A 20,277-nucleotide genomic window follows, 5' to 3' on the forward strand; every position below is an offset into this window, starting at 1 on the left:
GGTTCCCGAAAATTCCCAAACGGGCGACGGAGGAGGCTATCGGAATTATCGGAATTCATTCGGAATCTATATCTAGCCGTTTTGAATGTGTTCTGTGCTGTAAAATTCGCTTCTGAGACACAGGAGCGCTTCTGTTTCGTTTCTGTCGCTAGGTGACGTCACGCCTCATGTTCCTATCGGTTGTGGACCTGATGGTGATGTGATAGAGATACAACGGTCGTGGACTTATCGGAGAACATTTCGTCGGTACGAACTACCGCCGGTTTCACACTACCGCGTTTGTCGTCTGTTTGCTTCAAAAATACAACCTAAAGACAATACGAGCTCCGTAGATTTAATGGGTGCGTTTTGGCTCCGTTCAAAGCACGGACGAGAAAAACGTTAGTGTGAAACCGGCCTAAGGTTGCTGAGCGGGAGGCCATCGGACCTTCCGGAATGGAAGGCGACCATCTTAGCCGAACGTGGGTGTACAAGACTATGTAGGAGATACGAGGATATGTTGTCACAGTCGACGGCTGATAACGGCGCAAGCTTCTGGCCCAACGCATTCAACTCTCCTATATATAGTGGACGAATAACACACAACGGCGGCGTGTCATTATCATTTCCGCTGTTTTCCACCATCGCGTGCACGACAAAAGTCCTGAACATGGTAAGTATACCGTTATCGTGTATTTCACGGAATCCAACGTCAAGTGCTCGACAAAGTGTGTGACGAAATTAGTGTTACGAATCCCGGAATGGAGATAAGACCGATACAGCGACCCGGCCGGCTTTGAGGAGTATAGCTCTCAAGTTTTCCTGTGTGCGTTCCTCTGCGCTCGCTCTCTACACATTTGTCATAACTTGTGTATCCTGTAATAGGTGATGCTTGTGATAGAAAAAACTCACGAAACGTTTTTTCTTCTTCTTTTTTTTTTTTCATCTCCTCAACTAAGGGGCTTAGTTTTATTCGCAGCCGTCACGAACGGTTCCTATCGATTTACAGTCAACCCTCGATTTATGAACACCCTCGGTTCCCCGAAAAATCGTTCATAAATCGAGGGATTCATAAATCGAAAATTCAGTTAACTGAGTACTATCGAGCAAATGCAACAATATTTCTGAGTGGGGATTGTGTTTATAATGCCATATATTGTGTAATTTTGCTTTTGATCATGCCTTCCGCTGTGTCAATCTTGGAAATAAGAGATGTCACCACATTCGCACTGGACTGCTCTCGGATTTCCTCCGAGATTTTTAACCTCCGTTTAATAATCTCCGGGTGACAGCGACCACCTTATTCATCAACTGAGGTCAGGAACACTTGGTCGCACCTTGTGCGACCCCGGAAAACCCGTTTGTTGTTCGGATTTCGAGGGGTTAAGAACCGAGGGTGCAATACCTGGAAAACGTTTTGTCCGTTCAGGCGTCATTCATAAGACCACGGAATTATCCCTTTGAAGGTTTCTGTTGACCTCGGAACGATCCGTTCATAAATCGAGGGCAAAAACGCTGGGCAACTCCTAGTTGGTTTCCAGAAATTCCGTTCATTATTCGAATATCGAGGTTCATAAAACGAGGGAATTCATAAATCGAAGGTTCATAAATCGAGGGTTTACTGTATTTCGTTCTGGCACCAATAATCAACGCAAGCCGCGACTTTTCTTTTTCTTTTTTTTTTTTCTTTTACTGGCACATTGCTCGTACACTGATGAAATGTGGGACTACGAGGCCGCAGCCTGTTACGTATACACTCTTAAAAATGAACTTCACCGCATAGCACGCTCCTAGCCAACCATTATCTCGAATGATATCGTTATCTGCCCTGATTTGTTGAAAACACGGGGCGTACGCCTTTTCTGTGACAATTATGAATAGCATAAGTGTCACAGAAATGGCGTACGCCCCCCGTTTTCAACAAATCAGGGCAGATAACGATATCATTCGAGATAATGGTTGGCTAGGAGCGTGCTATGAGGTGAAGTTCATTTTTAAGAGTGTAGTCCCGTGTGGGTATAAACAATATGGAAACTGTGTTACATGTCTTGTGGGTCAGCCTATCAGCCCAAGTGTAATAAAGCGAAACCACAGGTATGAAACAGATGTACGACAAATTAACAGCATCAGCAATAGTTATCTCAACTACACTCTTAAAACAGAACTTCACCGCATAGCACGCTCCTAGCCAACCATCATCTCGAGTGACCACGTTCTCTCCGCTGATTTGCTGGAAACGGGAGGCGTACGCCATTTTTGTGACAATTATGAACTGCATAAGTGTCACAAAATAGGCTCCGCCTCCCGTTTTCAACAAATCAGGGGTGAGAACGCTGTCATTCGGGATGATGGTTGGCTAGGAGCGTGCTATGTGGTGAAACTCATTTTTAAGAGTGTACAACACTAACACCTAAAGGAAAATGACTAGCCCTACACTCTTAGAAATGAACTTCACCACATAGCACTCTCCTAGCCAACCATCAGCCCGAATGACAACGTTCTCGCCCCAGATTTGTTGAAAACGGGAGGAGGAGCCTATTTTGTGCCGTGCATAATGGCACAAAATAGGCTCCTCCTCCTCCCGTTTTCAACAAATCTGGGGCGAGAACGCTGTCATTCGGAGTGATGGTTGGCTAGGAGCGTGCTATGTGGTGAAGTTCATTTCTAAGAGTGTAGTAATACTAAATGACATATGCATCACTAACGACAACAATATCATACAGTAAAACGGTATCAAAGATAGCGGTGTATCAATGCCCAGACTTAGAAAGATGTATGAGACATTTAGTAGAGTCCCAAGGATTTTCGTGATTTTTCCAAACGCGCTGCACTTAGCATCCAGTCAATCTTCGGCACGCAAGAAGTAACACGCTGGTTATATAGATCGCCTGAAAGCGCGCGTGTCACAGGCGCAAAATACCCCGCACTGTATAACACAAGGAAGGAAATATTAGTATATTAATAAATAAAGTAAATAAATAAATAAAGTAGTAAATAAATATTAGTTAAGAAAAAAAGAATTGTAGTGCGCAGCTCTGCGTCGTGACTGCGCCAACAGTAAGTTTCCACAGTATTTCCCTCAAGCCCCGGGACGTGAAAAAAACAGCCGAGATCCCAACACGATGTATGCAAACGGTTGGCTTGTGCGCAGTGGAGACGCCAGGATCGACGTTATCCACGAGTATCTCAACCCGAACCTCTCGAACGCGTCTTTTTCTCTACAAGATTGGAGGAGGCATACGTTACAGAGGGGAAAGCGACGCGAGTACGAGGATTGCTTATCGCTCGCTATATCGCTTTGCGGTACCGTATACAGTGAACCCTCGTTATTATGACCCCCGTTAATCTGACATTCAGGCTTTATGACCGAATTCCTGGGGAACGGTTTCTTCGCCATGTAAAATCTCCCCGTTAATATGACATTCCGCTTATCGGACTATGACCGAGATTTTTGGACACAGCTGGGGTCAAACACATGTATTATCCTCCCGTTATTATGACAGCGTCAGGCGCCCCTTAGAGTGGTGACAAAGTGACACAGTTAAAGTGGGGCGCAAAGGATTAGGGTGACTCCAGGCGTTGTTGATCTCGAGATTACTCATACCTCTTCTCGGATTGCTAAAGTAAGAAAAACCATAAAAGACAGTGACCGCCCGTCACTACGAAAGAGGCCAGTGAAGCACTGAAGGTTGCTTTATTGTTTTTTGAGCAACACAATGACATTCATAATGTTCGTGTGATTGATAGTACTCTTGTCCAGTTATAAAAGCTGATCACTGCAAGCTACACCAAGCAGTCATTGTTGACAGACTTTTTTGTTAAATAAATTGTTGTGCAACATCATGCGTGCATTTTGTTCGGCCGTGCATACCCTCTGGTCCCGACCGGACCGCTTTCTCGTTATTATGACAATTCGCTTTATGACCAGGATCTCTGGGAACGGAGGTGGTCATATTAACGAGGGTTCACTGTATCTATAGCGAGATTCATCACGTTCCTTCTAGTCATCCCACGTAATGGCATGAAACAGAAGTTGACCACATATCCACTCTTAAAAATGAACTTCACCGCATAGTACGCTCCTAGCCAACCATCATCTCGAATAATATCGTTATCTGCCCTGATTTGTTGAAAACGGGAGTCGTACGCCTTTTTGTGACACTTATGCTGTTCATAATTGTCACAAAAAAGGCGTACGCCTCCCGTTTTCAACAAATCAGGGCAGATAACGATATCATTCGAGGTGATGGTTGGCCAGGAGCGTGCTACGCGGTGAAGTTCATTTTTAAGAGTGTAGCACGGTGAAGGCCAAACATTGCACAGAATGATCACTCCCGATCTGTGGAAAGCACGGGGCATACGCCCTTCTGTGACACTTAACGTAACTGCATAAGTGTCACGAAAACGCGTGCACATCCCGTTTTTAACCAATCAGGGGACAGGACGATGCCATTCGGGATAGTGGTTGGCAAAGAGCGTGCGCTCTTAAAAATGAACTTCACCTCATAGCACGCTCCTAGCCAACCATTATCTCGAATGATATCGTTATCTGCCCTGATTTGTTGAAAACGGGGGGCGTACGCCTTTTCTGTGACGCTTATGCTGTTCATAATTGTCACAGAAAAGGCGTACGCCCCGTGATTTCAACAAATCAGGGCAGATAACGATATCATTTGAGATAATGGTTGGCTAGAAGCGTGCTATGCGGTGAAGTTCATTTTTAAGAGTGTGCTATGTGGTCAAGTTCTCTTTTAAAAACACTTTACCAAATATTCACTTCTCGGTTTGGGATTTTTCGCATTATTTTTACCCCTTATTGCATATACAGAGGTTCAATTAGAGACAGACGCAAATGTGATCACTTTTGATTTCTGCATTCACCAAGTTGCACACTTTGTTTGTTCATTCCACCATTTTGGAAGCGAGAGCGAGAATATCAAGAAGTGGCGCGATTTCTCTTACCCGATTTTTCACGCTCTCGCTGACGGCCTCGCTATAGTTTGGGAGAACTTGAGCGAGAAGTGTGACAGTTTTTCTCGCTCTCGCGTGTTAAAATAGGTGTAATTTCTTATGAACATCGCTTGCACATATTAATATCTTCTTACACATACAAGTGAGGTTTGTGGGAGCCATATATTTCCCCCTTAGTTTGTCATGTTTTTAAGTCACCTCAAGCAACCTACTGCACGCATGAATGAAGACAACGCGGCATAAAAAAAATCAGTGAGATTTATACGTCAAATCTCTCGATTACCAGTTGCTTCCGCTATAGACGCCTGAAAATGAAATACATATGTACTCTTCGTTGGTGTTAACTTTCCTGTTCGGAGAGATAGCTTATGGAGAGTCGCAACTGCGAATTACGTATGTAAGATACAGTCCATTTTAGTTTCATTAGTGAGCTTTTATAGTGTCAACATTATAGTTATTCCGTCTAAAGAAATAAATTTGAAATAAATAAAGTGTCCAAATGTACCTGAAAATGCAGAGTCGGAGAGATGATACACTTTGGAAACGAAAGGAACTCACGAGGAGGTCAATGGGTTTCGTGTTCATTGCATGGATGGTGACTACAGTTCAGTGTTGTGCCCCAGGTAAGCATATTTACAATGGCGTTGATATAAGGGCGTTTTTTTTATTATTCTTTACATAATTTTTATAATACAACTATTACAGCTACCCAGATGACATTTTCACGGGTGGGCTATAGGCGGACATACTGTCGGAAATTGTATGTAATTATGGGACGATTAATTACATAAAACGCATTAATTAACTTGATGACGGCGTCATCTACTCTTCACGAAACCGAAATTTCTCAAGCTGTTTCTTTTACAGGAACTTCTAGAAACGTACTACGTTTACTGACAGTATTTCCATTTCGAGCATCGAGTGGCATTATTTTATAATACGAATAAGTTCAAATTTTAGACAAGGATGGCGATCAATGCACCAACGACAGGTACTTCGCCGCCCATCAATCACTGCCAGATACTTTAATGAACTTTGTACATTTAAAGTACAACTGCAATATGGTGTTGTCTGATCCGCAAAGCACTCATGATCTTTACGGATCAGATCGTACATTTTTCAATTCAATTTCAATTCAATTTTATTAGTAGTATTTGCAATACATAGTACACAGTGGGGGCCCCGTAGCATAGCTAGAGGTGGGGCCTCCCGGAAACAATCTGAATATAATATCATATGTGGCGACAACATCAGAACAAGGTATCCAATACAGTATGGGACAAAGCACAATACAAATTTTAAAAAATATAAAAATAAAAAAAAATAAAAATTTTGTTGGAAAAGTTAGCGCATTTCCACACCGTCACTTACCATGTCTCTGCGCTACTTTGTGTGAGGTTGTGCGGTATACCATTTAGTTTCATGCATCGCAAAGCACTATAGAATTCGTGCGATTTGAAATTCCCGCGCATAGAGACGTCACGTGACAGCACTGACGTTACGTTCTCGCCCATCTCCTGGCCGGACTAGGCCAGGCAGCGGCGTCCTGTTGGCTGTCATCTATGCCAGTCTTGGGTATAGTAACTAAGTTACTTTTAACTTGTAACTGTAACTAGTTACTTTTGGGGTTAACTAGTTACAGTAACTAGTTACATTTCTAGAAAAGTAGCTTTTAACTGTAACTAGTTCATTTTGGGGTTAACTAGTTACAGTAACTAGTTACACTTCTAGAAAAGTAGCTTTTAACTGTAACTAGTTACTATTTCTGTGAATGTAACTGCAAAATGTAACTAGTTACTCGAATAAATGTCGATCCTTCTTTACGTGCGTATTTTTCCCTGTGGGAGAGCCACATATTGACTTATACAGCTTCTGGTTAAGTGCAATAATACTTCATCGCACTTAAGTAAATGTAAATAAATGTGTGTTTTTAACGATTGTATCACCCTCTCATGGTCATTTTTATAAAAAGTAACTGTAATGTAACTAAGTTACTTTCTCACAGTCACTGTAACTCTAACCAGTTACTTGACCAAGAAAGTAACTATAACTGTAACTTAGTTACTTAGCAAAGAAAGTAACTATAACTGCAACTCAGTTAGCTTTCTAGAAGTAACTTACCCGAGACTGATCTATGCTCCACCGTGACCACGCTTCTCCTCCCTGAGGAGCTGCCCTGCAAGCAATCACACGGGGTGGACATGAATTGTAACGTAAATTGCACAGGCTGCATGGATCAACAAGCATAGGACAAATGCCATCCTTATGCCCCACCAACGATAACTGTCTCTTCTAGATGGGAGGCCGAACGTGCTTCTGATAATTGTTGATGACCTACGTCCGACGCTCGGAATTTATGGCGACCGATTAGCGATCACACCAGCTATCGACAGTTTGGCTAACAATGGCATCGTCTTCGCAAACGCTCATGCCCAGGTAAGGTTCATCGGCTCATGCTGGACGCGATTGCAACTCATTCCCATCAATTCCATATATTGTATGTTGAGCCTCCCAGAATGGTCTATATGTCAGTGCATATCGTACTCCATAACGCCTTTGCGTACGTAAGGGATAGCTTGGCGGTTTTGCGCACTGCGCGGCGAGCTCTCTTTGCGTTTTGCGCGGCTTCCAGAAGCCGTCCACACGTGATGAGGCCAAGTCAGGATGACGTCCAACACCATCCCATCCGCGCTAACCATGCCTTGCTGTCTGCAAGTGAACGATCCTGAGGGCCAGGGTGTCGAACCGAAACGTATTTCGTTCCTTGTTTTCGTTCTCGTTCGAGGAAAAAGGGTTCAGCTCCAGAGCAGAAAATAACGGTGGTTCATACCAGTTCCTGCTCTGACGTCAGCACAGGCGCCATCTATGATATTCTCTAGGAACTGATCTCGGATCGCCCTGCGCGCGTGGTCGATTTTAAAAAGATGCGCGCGCCACCAAGCGCGTGGCGCAAAGCAGCATGGGAACTTTGAGGGAGACTGCTCCGTCGTCTGCTTCGGTTATGGTTTACCCCGGCTGACACTGCTGCTGCGCACACCGGGAATGTTGTTGTTCTTCTTCTACCTCCGCCCCTTGGAGTCTCGAATGCTCTAAGGCGCTCCAAGTTCCCATGATCCCTTGCGTGCCACAGGTGGCGCTTGCTTTTGTAAAAAGGTGTATTCACAGGGGTGGCATCCAATGTATTGCTCCGTAGACGAAAGCGTGCTGTGCGAACGCAATGCATCCTGGACAGGTCCTGGTCGCACGTCACAGCAAACGTCAAAGGCACACGTGACCTTAAAGATGGCGGCGCCCGTGATCGGCGGCCAGACCGTTTGTAAACAATGCGGTTGTTGTTTCTGCGCAACGTTATGGATGTCTTTCGATCACGGTCATTATTTTCATCCGATGATCTCGCAGTAAAACGCGCAGTTTTGCACATAAGGCTTCGTACTGTTGACGACTTCCAAAGCTGTGATGACGACCGCGCGTTAAGACTCACTGATCAGATGCGATGTACATAAAGTAAGGAAAAATGGGCTACCATGTTGCGGAAGAAGCACCGCATAGTTTTGACTAGAGTAGCTTGATGGGCTTGTTGGTACGTGACTCAGAGAACAAGGAGCAGTCAAAAACAGGGACAACGACACAAGAAGACACTTCTTGTGTCGTTGTCCCTGTTTTTGACGGCTCCTTGTTCTCTGAGTGAACCGCATAGTTTACGCTGGCAAAATACGTCCATCTCGTGGCTTTATGACGACGGAAATATGTCGGTAAACGGCAAAACGACATGTAAACAAAGTCACATGACCTCAAAATGACGCTTTCTATGACGCGCGACCAGGACAAGATGGCAGTTTTGCCAGAAGCACCCGCTTGAGGGTAGTTACAACAATGGCGGGTTTGCGTCATCCCTGCGTCGCAATTGAAGAGATCAAGCAGCATACCGTCTATGCGTGATGAGGACATTCGTCCTGATTGGGTTCCAATCGAGCTGCGCTATGACTATGACATGACTCCGTCGATACACGGAGATAGCAGCTGGCAGCAAATGCCTAGCGACCCTCCATGACAGGTCCCCTTACGTTTCGCGTAAGTGCTCGCCAATTGTTTTCGTATATCCGTGACTTTGAAGTTGAACGTAAATGGCATTTTCAGGGGTGTCCCTATATTTATGCGCTGCACCGTATATCATTGCGTAGGTATAACATACGGATAATTATATGGTAGCATTGCGATTTTTCATGAACACAAAGCAAGCGCTATGCGCTCCAAGCAGGACATCTTTCCTGACCAGTCGACGTCCTGACAGCTTGCATCTGTATGGAACGGGTCCTTACTGGAGGACACACGCGGGCAACTTCACTACCATCCCACAATACTTCAAAGGACACGGCTACCATACAGTGAGCGTTGGAAAGGTGTTCCACCCAGGTGAGTCCTTCTCACGCAGCGGGCTTTGATGGACGCGTCTGGTATTTCTTTGGGGTAGGACCTATTTCCGGCCACACGGATGACTACCCTTTCAGTTGGTCTCAAGAACCTTATCATCCTTCGTCACTGCGCTTCGAAAATACCAAGGTAACCCCCTCTTGATGTCAGACAATCTTGCGGAAAAGCATTATATGTCCTTGCTCCATAAGAATTGCGCACGCAAAAATGAACACCATGCAGCGCGGGCTTCCTTTCGAAAAAGGGTCCAAACGTTTGGAAAAACAGCGTTAGGAATGCATCTCTGGGAACGCGACTACCGAACGCGAACCGAACTTCCGAACGCGACTTCGGTAGGAACACGACTTCCGAACATTTCAGGAGATGAAACAAGCAGCCATTGTGCGTGCAATATGCTTAAACACAATGCATTAAAAATGCTGGTCGCTATGTATATGTATGACATTTACCTATTTCTACTGGACCAGGTGGATCTGCAGAATTTTCCTGCTGGACCAGTAACCAAGTCTGCTGGTTCACTAAACTCGCTTACTGGGCAAGAAGCATGTTTTGGTGGACCAGCAACCAAGCCTGCTGGTCCACTAGCTTCGCCTGATGGACCAGTAACCAATACTGCTGGTCCACTAGCCTCACCTGCTGGACCTAGCCGTTTCTACTGGTCCAGCACGAGTTACTAATGGACCAGCAGAAAATCTTGATGGATTTTTCAATAGGGAAGCCTCGCAGTGAGCTTCTTTTATGTTCGCCAACCAACACAGCACTCAACCAAAGAGCGCCATCTATCGAGCTCGTAGAGAACGCTACTCTGCGCCTCGAAAGTTGCCCGCGCACATGAGGAGATGCATATATTCACTGGCACAAGCCATATAGCACAGCAAGACTCTGAAGTTTCCATCTGAGATTATGGGGAGGTCTCTCTTCCGCTCTGTAACTTCGCCCCCCCCCCCCCATTTATATCATCAAGGAACCAAGGTAGTGAAAGCAAGGGAAAAAAACATGACATGGAGGATTGGATTAGATACCAGAGATATGAGTATCGAACGTTGCAGGCAGTGGTGACCGTATCTATCATAACGGCATCCGAACATTGCCATTCCCTATTTCTCTGCGCCTGTGGTTGCGTTGGTTCACACTGCTGCGTTTACGTTTGCGCTTATACTGCGCGCTGCTTCGAGAAGAGAAGCGGAGAAAGAGTTCATCACACTAGTGCGTTCTGCTGCGTGCGTTGTGAGCAATCCGTTACGCTGTTCACATACCTGCGTCCGAATGCGTGCGTCGCCAATCCGATAGCCAATGAGCGCCGAGCGGGATTTCCACTCCGGTGGCCGCCATGTTGAAAACAGTCTCGCGGAGAGAAAGCTACTGCGCACGCTCGGAAGGCGGCCTCGCGATTCGTTCTCCGCTTGCGGGCTGCTGCGTGCGTCGGAAAAAGTTGAGCTCGGGCGAACTCCTTGCGTTCTGCTGCGGGAGTTCGCGCACGTATCTGTTGCCACGGTAACCGGCGCCCGCACGCAGCAGAACGCACTATAGTGTGAACCATACTTAACGCAACGTCCAAAACGCAAAAATGTGAACGGAGCGACGTGTGCGAAAATATCAGCACGACCTGTGAGGAAACGGAAACCGCTGCACGCAGCAATGTGAACCACACTGTTAAAACAGAACTTCAGCACATAGCACGTTCATAGCCAACCATCATTCCGAATGATATCATTCTGTGCATTGATTTGTTGAAAATGGGAGGAGGCGCCTATCTGGGACACATTATGCATGTCCCAGATAGGCGCCTCCCCCCTGTTTTGAGCAAATCATGACACAGAATGATATCATTCGGAATGATGGTTGGCTAGGAGCGTGCTTTGTGGTGAAGTTCTGTTTTAACAGTGCAGCTTTTTTTTTTTTTTTCGCCTCCGTTTCTCTCCGATCGTTCTGGAAAGTTGTGGAGTTTTGTGAGAAATGCTCCAAGAACTCCGTCTTTCCCAGGTGTGTCCGGACCCTGACGGAACTCTCGAAAACAACCTGCTGTGTGCGGTGAACGTGACTTCCCAACCAGAAGGGACGCTGCCAGACATACAGAGCACGGCTTACGCATCAGCGTTTCTGCGTCGCTGGGCAAAACGCAGTTCGGGTGGCCCCGATGGACGTTTCTTCCTCGCTGTTGGTTTTCACAAACCTCACATCCCTTTCAGGATTCCGGCGAAGTACCTGAGTAAGTCGGAAGGCACAGTGTTTCTCGAGATAAAGGTATTTCGCAGTAGAGAGTTCTAGGAACTCGTATAAGTGCCCCTTCGATCCTGACTCCGTATCGCCGTCAGTCAATCAGATATCACCAAAGTGAATGTCAGCCACTCCAAAGGAATCAGGCGATTGGCTTATCATGTTTTTAGAAACGTTATCGTGAAAATTGTACTTTTTGCTAAAACTCCCTAATACCTCTTAGGTGCTATACACTATGCGTTTGAGGACGTATACGCGTAATATCTGTATAGAGACTGTCATTTGGTATTCTTTGTCGCTAAGCGGTGAACCGCTGCCCTCTTAAAGGTGCTGTAATGCACTAGAGCTGCAGTCTCAGAAAATTTTTCTGTTTGATAGCCTGAGTCCTCAGTATCCTCCAGAGTTCGAGGTAACTCGTTACTGTAACTAAGTTTCTTTTTTCGGTAACTTATAACTTAACTCGGTGCTTTTGCGCCGTGGTAACTTTCAGTGGAACTCACAAGTAATTAATTATGGTAAATTATGGTATCGTGGAACTCGTTCCTTTTTCATGTAACTTCGCCAAAGTAACTTAGTCTAAGTTCCAAGTTACTTTTAATTCGCTTTTCACTCACGTTCACATATTTTCTTGCCTTCTCTCCGGTTCTTTCATGGCATTTTATGCCACAAAGCGTGATATTCAATCAATGACAGTATTCGATTCAGGAAGTAAGAACAGCCATTAAAATGAAGCTGAACCATTGCACGCCCATAGGGAGTGAGATGCAAAGCGTTCGAATTCTTGGACATAAACGAAAAAGATCTAAGCGTGTTGCACTCCCCTGTAGGCATTTCATGGTCTAACTCAACTGCTCACGCCCGCTGCACCTGTGCAGTGCTATTTTGTGTCCGAAGTAACTTGGAAGTAACTTCGTAACTGCTAGTTACATTTCAGGCTGAAGAACTTCGTTATTAACTTAGTTACATTTATCACACGGTAACTTAACTTGTAACGAGTTCTTTTTGACGGGTAACTTCTCGATCTATGGTATTCTCACGTCACAATTTTCGCCCCAGTTGCATTGGTAGTTTTTAGTAAATTATAATTGAACATGACGGGCAACACTGTGTCGAAGTCGCCACCAACTACGCACTCGTCAAGTACCGCGGTAAAACTATTGCATACGCATAACACTGGGTCTAAAACAAAAGAAGTCGGCTACGTAGTCATCATGAATAGCAAGTCAGGATGGCTGGATTGGGTTGTAATGACACCCCAGTCGGGAACATATAACATTGTTGCTTGACATATTGGGTCATCTCTAACAAAGCTTGTACAAATAAGTAGCGTTTTTCTTTGCAGGCATGTATCCTCTGTCGAATATATCGCTCGCTCCAGATCCCACTCTTCCCAGTGGGCTGCCGTCCGTCGCATGGAACCCGTGGATGGACCTGAGGAGGCGCAGGGACGTTGCGGCTCTCAACATCAGCTTTCCCTACGGACCGATGCCAGTTCCTTTTCAGGTCATTTATACATAACCCGCATAACGCGCCTCATCATAAAATATGCGAGCTCATGAAGGGGCACTGCATGAGTCAAAAATTAAATCTATTTTTTTTTCTTTTTCGTTTTTGCGTTCGACCACTGGGTGGCGCTTACAAATTGTATGAACTTAGCGCACGAGCGCTGCTAGCGTAAATATGTGCTACACTCTCGCGGTACATAGCTTTGACTGGCAGAACAGGAATGTTTTAATCGTCCCACGTAAAAATGCATATGCATATGCACTTTTAACTTGTAACTGTAACTAGTTACTTTTGGGGTTAACTAGTTACAGTAACTTGTTACATTTGCAGAAAAGTAGCTTTTAACTGTAACTAGTTACTGTTTCTGTGAGTGTAACTGCAAAATATAACTAGTTATAAATGTCGATCCTTGCTTACGTACGTACACACGCCGTATTTTTCCCTGTGAGAGAGCCACATATTGACTTATACCGCTTCTGGTTAAGTGCAATAATACTTTTATCGCATTTAAGTAAATGTATATAAATGTATGTTTTTAACGATTGTAGCACCCTCTCATGGTCATTTTTATAAAAAGTAACTGTAATGTAACTAGTTTACTTTCTCTCAGTCACTGTAACCAGTTACTTGATCGGGAAAGTAAGTATAACTAAAACTCAGTTACTTTTTAGAAGTACCTTACCCAAGACTGTCTATGGTGGCGTACTGAAATGACCAAACATTGGAATACCTAAGAGTGCACGCATGAACGCCAGATATAACTGCCAATAAGGAATAAGCATTTCATTTGTAGAAATTTTTTTAGACAATATATTACAGTTCCAAGGTACTCAAAAGCTTCCTGAGCAACATTCCCGGCATCGTAATACTTGTGCATATTTAGACGTCTCGCGCCGCATATCTGCATGCATATTTTGAAGAATATTTTATACTCCTTTAATGGCATTATGCAAGGCACTTTTTAGGAATGCGTCCGAAGCAGCTAACGATGCTGCTGCCATCTGCTTACAGAAGGCAGTCCGCCAGCAATACTACGCCGCAGTTTCTTACATTGACGACCAAGTTGGACAGCTACTGCAAGTTCTGGAGGAGACGAGGCTCCGAGATGATACCCTTATTGTGCTTATGGGCGACCACGGTAAGTGCCCACATACAGAATGCTCTTTGGATATATCATGGTCGACAACGTTCGAAGCTTGACACACACACACACACACACAAACTTTCATTAGTTAACTGGTGAAATTAAAGCTATATTGACGACGAAAAAAAGAAAAAGAACTACCCATAAAAGTAATACGCAAGCGAGTTGGTCGTATAGCGTTTATTCACTGACGTCACCTCGCCGCCATACATACTGTAGGTCCCTCGAAGTTCCCGCATTCGTTCGCTGCCATATGCTTTTTGGATTACTATGAACGTCGAAAACATGGAAATTACTTGGCTACGTTATAAATCACACAGTACAATAACTTTGAAACACCAAATATACGGCGAGTGCGATATGGGTGACGGTTTGATGGGGGCCTACAACATGGCGGCCGATGGCAGCACATCTGCCTGCTAGCGACAGTGGCGGTCTCCTACGGATGACGTCACGAGAATAAACCCCATAGGCTCGAAGTTTAGAGAATAAGCAGGTGAACAGAACACAAGTCTCGTGTCCTCGTGAAGCGCCTATCTCTAGCTGGCGGACACACTGACTCAGGTCCACCAAACTCACCTCAGAAAAGCGTGCAATGAAGAAGGCCGCCACTACGCCACTAGATACCCCACTGTTGCCGTTCCGGATCACTGCAGCGCGCTAAGTTTAGCGGCAAAATGTTTTTGTTGTTTCTGCGAATGAATCTAGTCTTTATATGTCCAAATAAAACGCGTATAACAACTTTCTCTGTCGTGTTTCACTTTTTGGTCCGTTTTTAAACGTGTTGAGCGATCGGAAGGATCTAGTGCACGGCTGCGTGCATCACATAGCGTACCTGTCGTACCAGGCGCCGCAGGCGCTGCAGTCGTCCATTTCTCCTTCGGTGACTTGGCCTGGCTTGGATTGTGCTTCAACTTGATCTTTAGCGCGCTATAATCCACGCAGGCCAACGTCTGGTAACAATGGGGTATCTAAGGGCGGCCTCTGGCATTGCACGCATCGGGATAGGAACAAATACATGGGAAAATGGCGACCTTCGGGGACCTGCACTGACTATACTACAGATGTTGATGCACATGTCGATGCGCAGGTTGGTCTCTCGGCGAGCACCAAGAATGGGCAAAGTACAGCAACTACCAAGTAGCGACGCGGACGCCCCTCATCGTCTCATTCCCTCCGTGTGACGAAGGACGGGTACCTAGGGTAAACCCCGTCCCCGAGCCCGTTATGCTGTTGGACCTGTTTCCAACGATGGCCATCGCTTCACGCTTACCCGCACCACGACCTTGCAGCGCCATTCCGATTGCGGGAGATAAATTCACGTGCACCGAGGGTAGGAACCTGTTGGCGGCGGCGTCCAGCATAACGCCGTTGGGCTCGAGACGGGAAATCCTAACCCAGTACCCGAGACCGTCCGTGCAACCGAGGTGGGACAGTGACCAACCGAAGGAGGACGCTATTCAAATTATGGGCTACTCCATGCTGTCTATGGAATACCGGTATACAGAGTGGATCAAGTTCAACGGTAGCACTTACGAGAAGGACTGGGGAGTGTGTTACGCGCGCGAGTTGTACGATCTCCAAGCTGATGGCATGGAAGACCACAACGTCGCAGGGTTATCTCACTATGCAGGTCTTGTAGAGCGGCTGTCACAAAGGCTCAAGTACATTGTAGGGGATCTTTTCAAGAATGGATATTCGTAACCCCTGTTTGTTTGTTTGTTTGTTTATGACGAAAAGAGAGATTGTCCCGTCTATACCGCCTCATAGAGCTGGTTTGGGAAAAGTTTCAATTTTTACGGCAACGACGTGACGGAAGGTGGAAAGAGACTCATCGATAACAAAAATTACCGGCGGTGAAATTGTTATTCCTGTGTGCTGTACGAAGGTGTCGGCTGAGAAGTAATGTAATGCAACCCAACCCAACCTAACCTAACGCATAGTCGCACGTAACTCGCAAACGAAGAGGTATTCGAATCAAACAAAAATGAAAGGAAGTACTTATACTGGCGAGTGTGTATACTGTAGGGGGACACGGTTAAGTCTAAAATCAGCACTCCGTGGTTTATCGCATCTCAAATATCTACAGACTGCAAGACTATTTCTTTCGAGGAATAAACACGTGCTGCACATGGTCCACCTTCAAATACAATATTGGCACAACACTTCCAATTAAGCGCAACCAAGATTAATATGGGACGGCGAAGTACTGACAGGCGATTTTAGCTAACCGTGTCGTATACCCCAACAGTACATTTAGGTACTTCTCAATATAGCCACTATAGAGCTTTACGCCAATGGTGAAACAATTTTGGCATCCCGTGAATGTTGAATCCTCGATTCACGACCTCACTGCATCCCTTGCTAGATCATCCCGTGTGAAATGAATTAAATTCGGGAAGAAGCGAAAGTTGCAAAATCCGTTGGGTATGGAGTCACAAGGGTCCATACCTGGGTAGTAATGTCATTACTGTAATGAAATGACAGTAATGAATTACTTTTTCTGGTAATTTGTAATGTAATGCATTACTTTGACATTATGTAATTTGTAATGTAATTTAATTACATTTGGGCAGTAATTTTAATGACATTACTCATTACTTTTTACAAAAGAATCGAGTGTTCAGTTTAACGGTTTGTGGCAGATACATTGTGTCATCTTCGTCTCTACAGTGTGGAACGATACGTCATACGTGGCACCCCGACATGTAGAAGAGACAAATAGAAGAGTGTGATTAAGCTCGCGGTAATGACTTAGTAATGTCATTCCTTTTTGTACTAATTGTAATTTAATTTAATTCTAACTGGAGTAATGGGTAATGTATTTTAATTAAATTTTAGAAGTAATTTACCCAGGTATGCAAGAGTCGATGTGTGTGTGAGGCTGGGCGATGGCCGGAACGCATGGAGCGTTTTTCCAACGATGTCACGACGCGGGCTCGGCGTGAACTCGGAAAAAAAAAAAGTTTTTCAAAGCGCGTGGAGAGAGTATACGCAGGAATCTGTAGATCATAGAGATAATAATGAGTTTTAGTATAACATGCCGTACGTAAGGGAGGCCAAGGGTCCTACTTCAACCAATGGGAGACGCACTCACTCTCTAGCATATAGATCGAGAAGTTACCCATCAAAAAGAACTCGTTACGAGTTAAGTTACCTTGTGAAAAATGTACCTAAGTTAATAACGAACGTCTTCAGCCTGAAATGTACCTCGCAGTTACGAAGTTACTTAAAAAAAAAAGAACGAGTTACTTGAGTTACTTCGGACACAAAATAGCACTACACAGGTGCAGCGCGCGTGAGCAGTGGTGTTCGACCTTGAGTTGCCTGCGGAGGAGTGCAGCACGCTTAGATCGTTTTCGTTTACATCCAGCAATTCGAACGCTTTGCATCTTACACCCGTAGGGCGCACAATGGTTCAGCTTCAATTGAATGGCAGCGGTTCTTACTTCCTGAATAAAATACTGTCATTGATTGAATATCACGCTTTATGGCATAAAATGCCACGAAAGAACCGGACAGAAAGCAAGGAAATAAGTGGACGTGAGTGAAAATCGAATTTAAAGTAACTTGGAACTTAGCTTAAGTTACTTTGGCAAAGTTACCCGAAAAAGAAACGGGTTCCTCTGGAAGTTACCACGGCGCAAAAGGACCGAGTTAAGTTACAGGATACCAAAAAAAGTAACTTAGTTACAGTAACGAGTTACCTCGAACTCTGCTCTCTAGTGTAAAGTTAGCTGAATGAGGTCCCTTGGTAAGTGGTCGTAAAGCAGATGCCAGCGTAGCGCAATAGACCATTTTAGAAAAGCAAGCGCCACCTGTAGTACGCAAGGGCTCACGGGAACTTAGAGCGCCTTCAAGCATTACGATACGGCCAGAGGCGAGGTAGAAGAAGAACAACAACATTCCCGATGTGCGCAGCATCAGCGTCAGCCGATATAAACCATATCCGAAGCAGACGATGGAGCAGTGTCCCTCAAAGTTCCCATGCTGCCTTGCGCCACGCGCTTGGTGGCGCGCGCATCTTTTTAAAATCGTCTATTGGTTAGCGCCGTCGACCGGCAATCGAGAGGTGCGAAGTTCGATTCCCGCAGCTGTCTGGCTTTTCCGGCGACTACCACATTTCAATTATGCAATGTACAGTACTTCTGGGCCAAGTCTGAGAACCTCCAATATCCCAAGCTGGGGAGTTAGGCAGGCGGGGTGTCCTGGGACGTCTGGAATGTCTGCCGGAAAATACGGGGGAAAAAAAGAACTGGACACGAAACCTCTCAATCTTCGGTATGACCTTCAAGTTGCCAGCAACGAGAAGATGCTGCTCTGCCTCAAACGCTCTAAAGAATACCTGGTTTTGTTGGCCGATAAACAAGTGCAGCTCTCGAAGCAGACGAATCGTCCCCTGTTGCGAAATTAAAGGCGACAGTGCTCGATCAATTTGTCGGGCAGAGGTGCACTAACGACATCAAACGCTCCGTGACAGACACAAAGTCATATATGTTGGCAACAAAGTCTCGGCCGTGCTTCGTTGAGCGGCGTGTTTGAGGGAGTTACCCTCTGGGGGCTCCAAGGGGGGTCGTGAGCACTGTCGCCTCCAGGGTGGCGATTGCTGCAGACACACCTATACGAAGACGGCTGTCCTATACCACCCGAAGCTTCTTGTATAGATTTCACTCGGTATACGCGTCGAGGAAGGTATTTCGGTCGACTGCAAAGTCACACAGTCGACATGCTTACACATTAATGGAGAGTAGAGATATTGTTAGTTGACCGTTGATGACGTCACCGTAAAGCTACCGGAACCCGTGTGCGTGACTAAGTAGTTATCAAAAATCTCAAAGCACGGAGGGGTGTTGCAAAAAAAAATTGGGAAATTGCGGGGGAGGGGGGGGAGGTCATTATTATAGTTACGTCATTACAGCTAAACATATCATTACCGAGCAATTGGGCGTGTTGTTGTGAAATGAGGTAAACACGACGCAAAAGACAAAAGGACGGAGGAGCAGACATGACGAGCGACAGTATCGAAATGCTCGTCCCTTTGTTTGTTGCGTCGTGTTTACATCATCACGGTATATTAACACTTAGAGTGTGTTAGTAGACCGTTGAAAACCCCCCATCTATACACTCTAAGAAAGAAAAAAAGGAGTACTTTTACTCCTTTTGGGGAGTAATTGCATTGCCACAAAAAATAGTCCCTTTCGGGAGTAAATGCACGGGAGTAAATGAATGTCACAGAGTGAAGACCGCATTTCACGCGCTGTTGTAAGAGTCCCAGGTACATAATTGGTGCGCATGCATGAAAATACTTCGAAGCAAACCGTCAACCATGATATATCGAGTGATATAAAATCTTGCGCTTGCTACTTTGTCTGAGTTATACAGCCTTATGTCGTTCAAATTGACCAAGGGCACATATTTACGTAGACTGTTGCATTCAGGAGACCATTCGCGAAGTTTAGTGACAATTTGCAGTACTGGGGAGTAAATGTCGGGACTAAATGTCGGGTTAGGGGACTAAAATGGGGAGTAATTGCAGACTAGGGGAGTAGAAGCTGCAATTACTCCCCGTTTTACTCATTTTTTTTCTTAGGGTATGCTGGCAGAACCCAGGACAATCGCTCACCGGACAAAAGCTTATACCAACCATGTTAGTCTATATAATTTGTTTTCATTCTCCTTCGCATATACGCTAAACATGGGATCGACTTACCCGCAGTATTTGCTTACTCCAAAGGATGTTCTTGTGCTTACGGGAAACCAATTAAGCCACGCATTTTAATACTATAGGATGACGAGTGCATCTTGTTCATTCTGACAATTTTTTTAAATTTAAATTCCGGATTCGATCCCGTGTCAACCTCCCCAAGCAGCACTACATGTCGGTCCAATATTGGACCAATATTGGCAATGTCGGCCCAATATTGGTCCAAGATTGGACCAATATTGCCAATATTAAGCCAACATGTTGCGCTGCTTGGGTCCCAGTCTCGACGTGGAAAGCCATCGTCCTAACCACTACGCGCGTGGTA

At 45.2% G+C, this 20,277-nt stretch overlaps 2 protein-coding genes across 5 annotated transcripts in view; one reads left to right on the forward strand and one right to left on the reverse strand.

Annotated features, from left to right (window-relative positions):
* LOC135401627 (uncharacterized) overlaps positions 1-20,277 on the reverse strand; it is an 87,755-nt gene that overhangs the window by 55,852 nt on the left and 11,626 nt on the right. For 2 of the 4 annotated variants that reach the window (XR_010424870.1, XR_010424867.1), the window contains one exon: positions 7,072-7,126. The exons of the other annotated variants lie outside the window; for them this stretch is intronic. The gene's annotated coding sequence lies outside the window, so the exon portion shown is untranslated. The remainder of the gene's footprint in view (positions 1-7,071; positions 7,127-20,277) is intronic. 4 annotated transcript variants of the gene reach the window in all.
* On the forward strand, positions 482-15,958 carry LOC135401626 (iduronate 2-sulfatase-like). The gene is made up of 9 exons (XM_064634130.1): positions 482-652; positions 5,468-5,573; positions 7,247-7,386; positions 9,186-9,363; positions 9,422-9,510; positions 11,365-11,590; positions 12,941-13,101; positions 14,116-14,242; positions 15,339-15,958. The coding sequence occupies exons 1-9, from the start codon at positions 497-499 to the stop codon at positions 15,950-15,952; spliced, it is 1,797 nt and encodes a 598-aa protein (XP_064490200.1). The 5' UTR covers positions 482-496; the 3' UTR covers positions 15,953-15,958.

This window comes from Ornithodoros turicata, chromosome 7 (genome assembly GCF_037126465.1).
Source record: "Ornithodoros turicata isolate Travis chromosome 7, ASM3712646v1, whole genome shotgun sequence".
NCBI lineage: Eukaryota > Metazoa > Arthropoda > Arachnida > Ixodida > Argasidae > Ornithodoros > Ornithodoros turicata.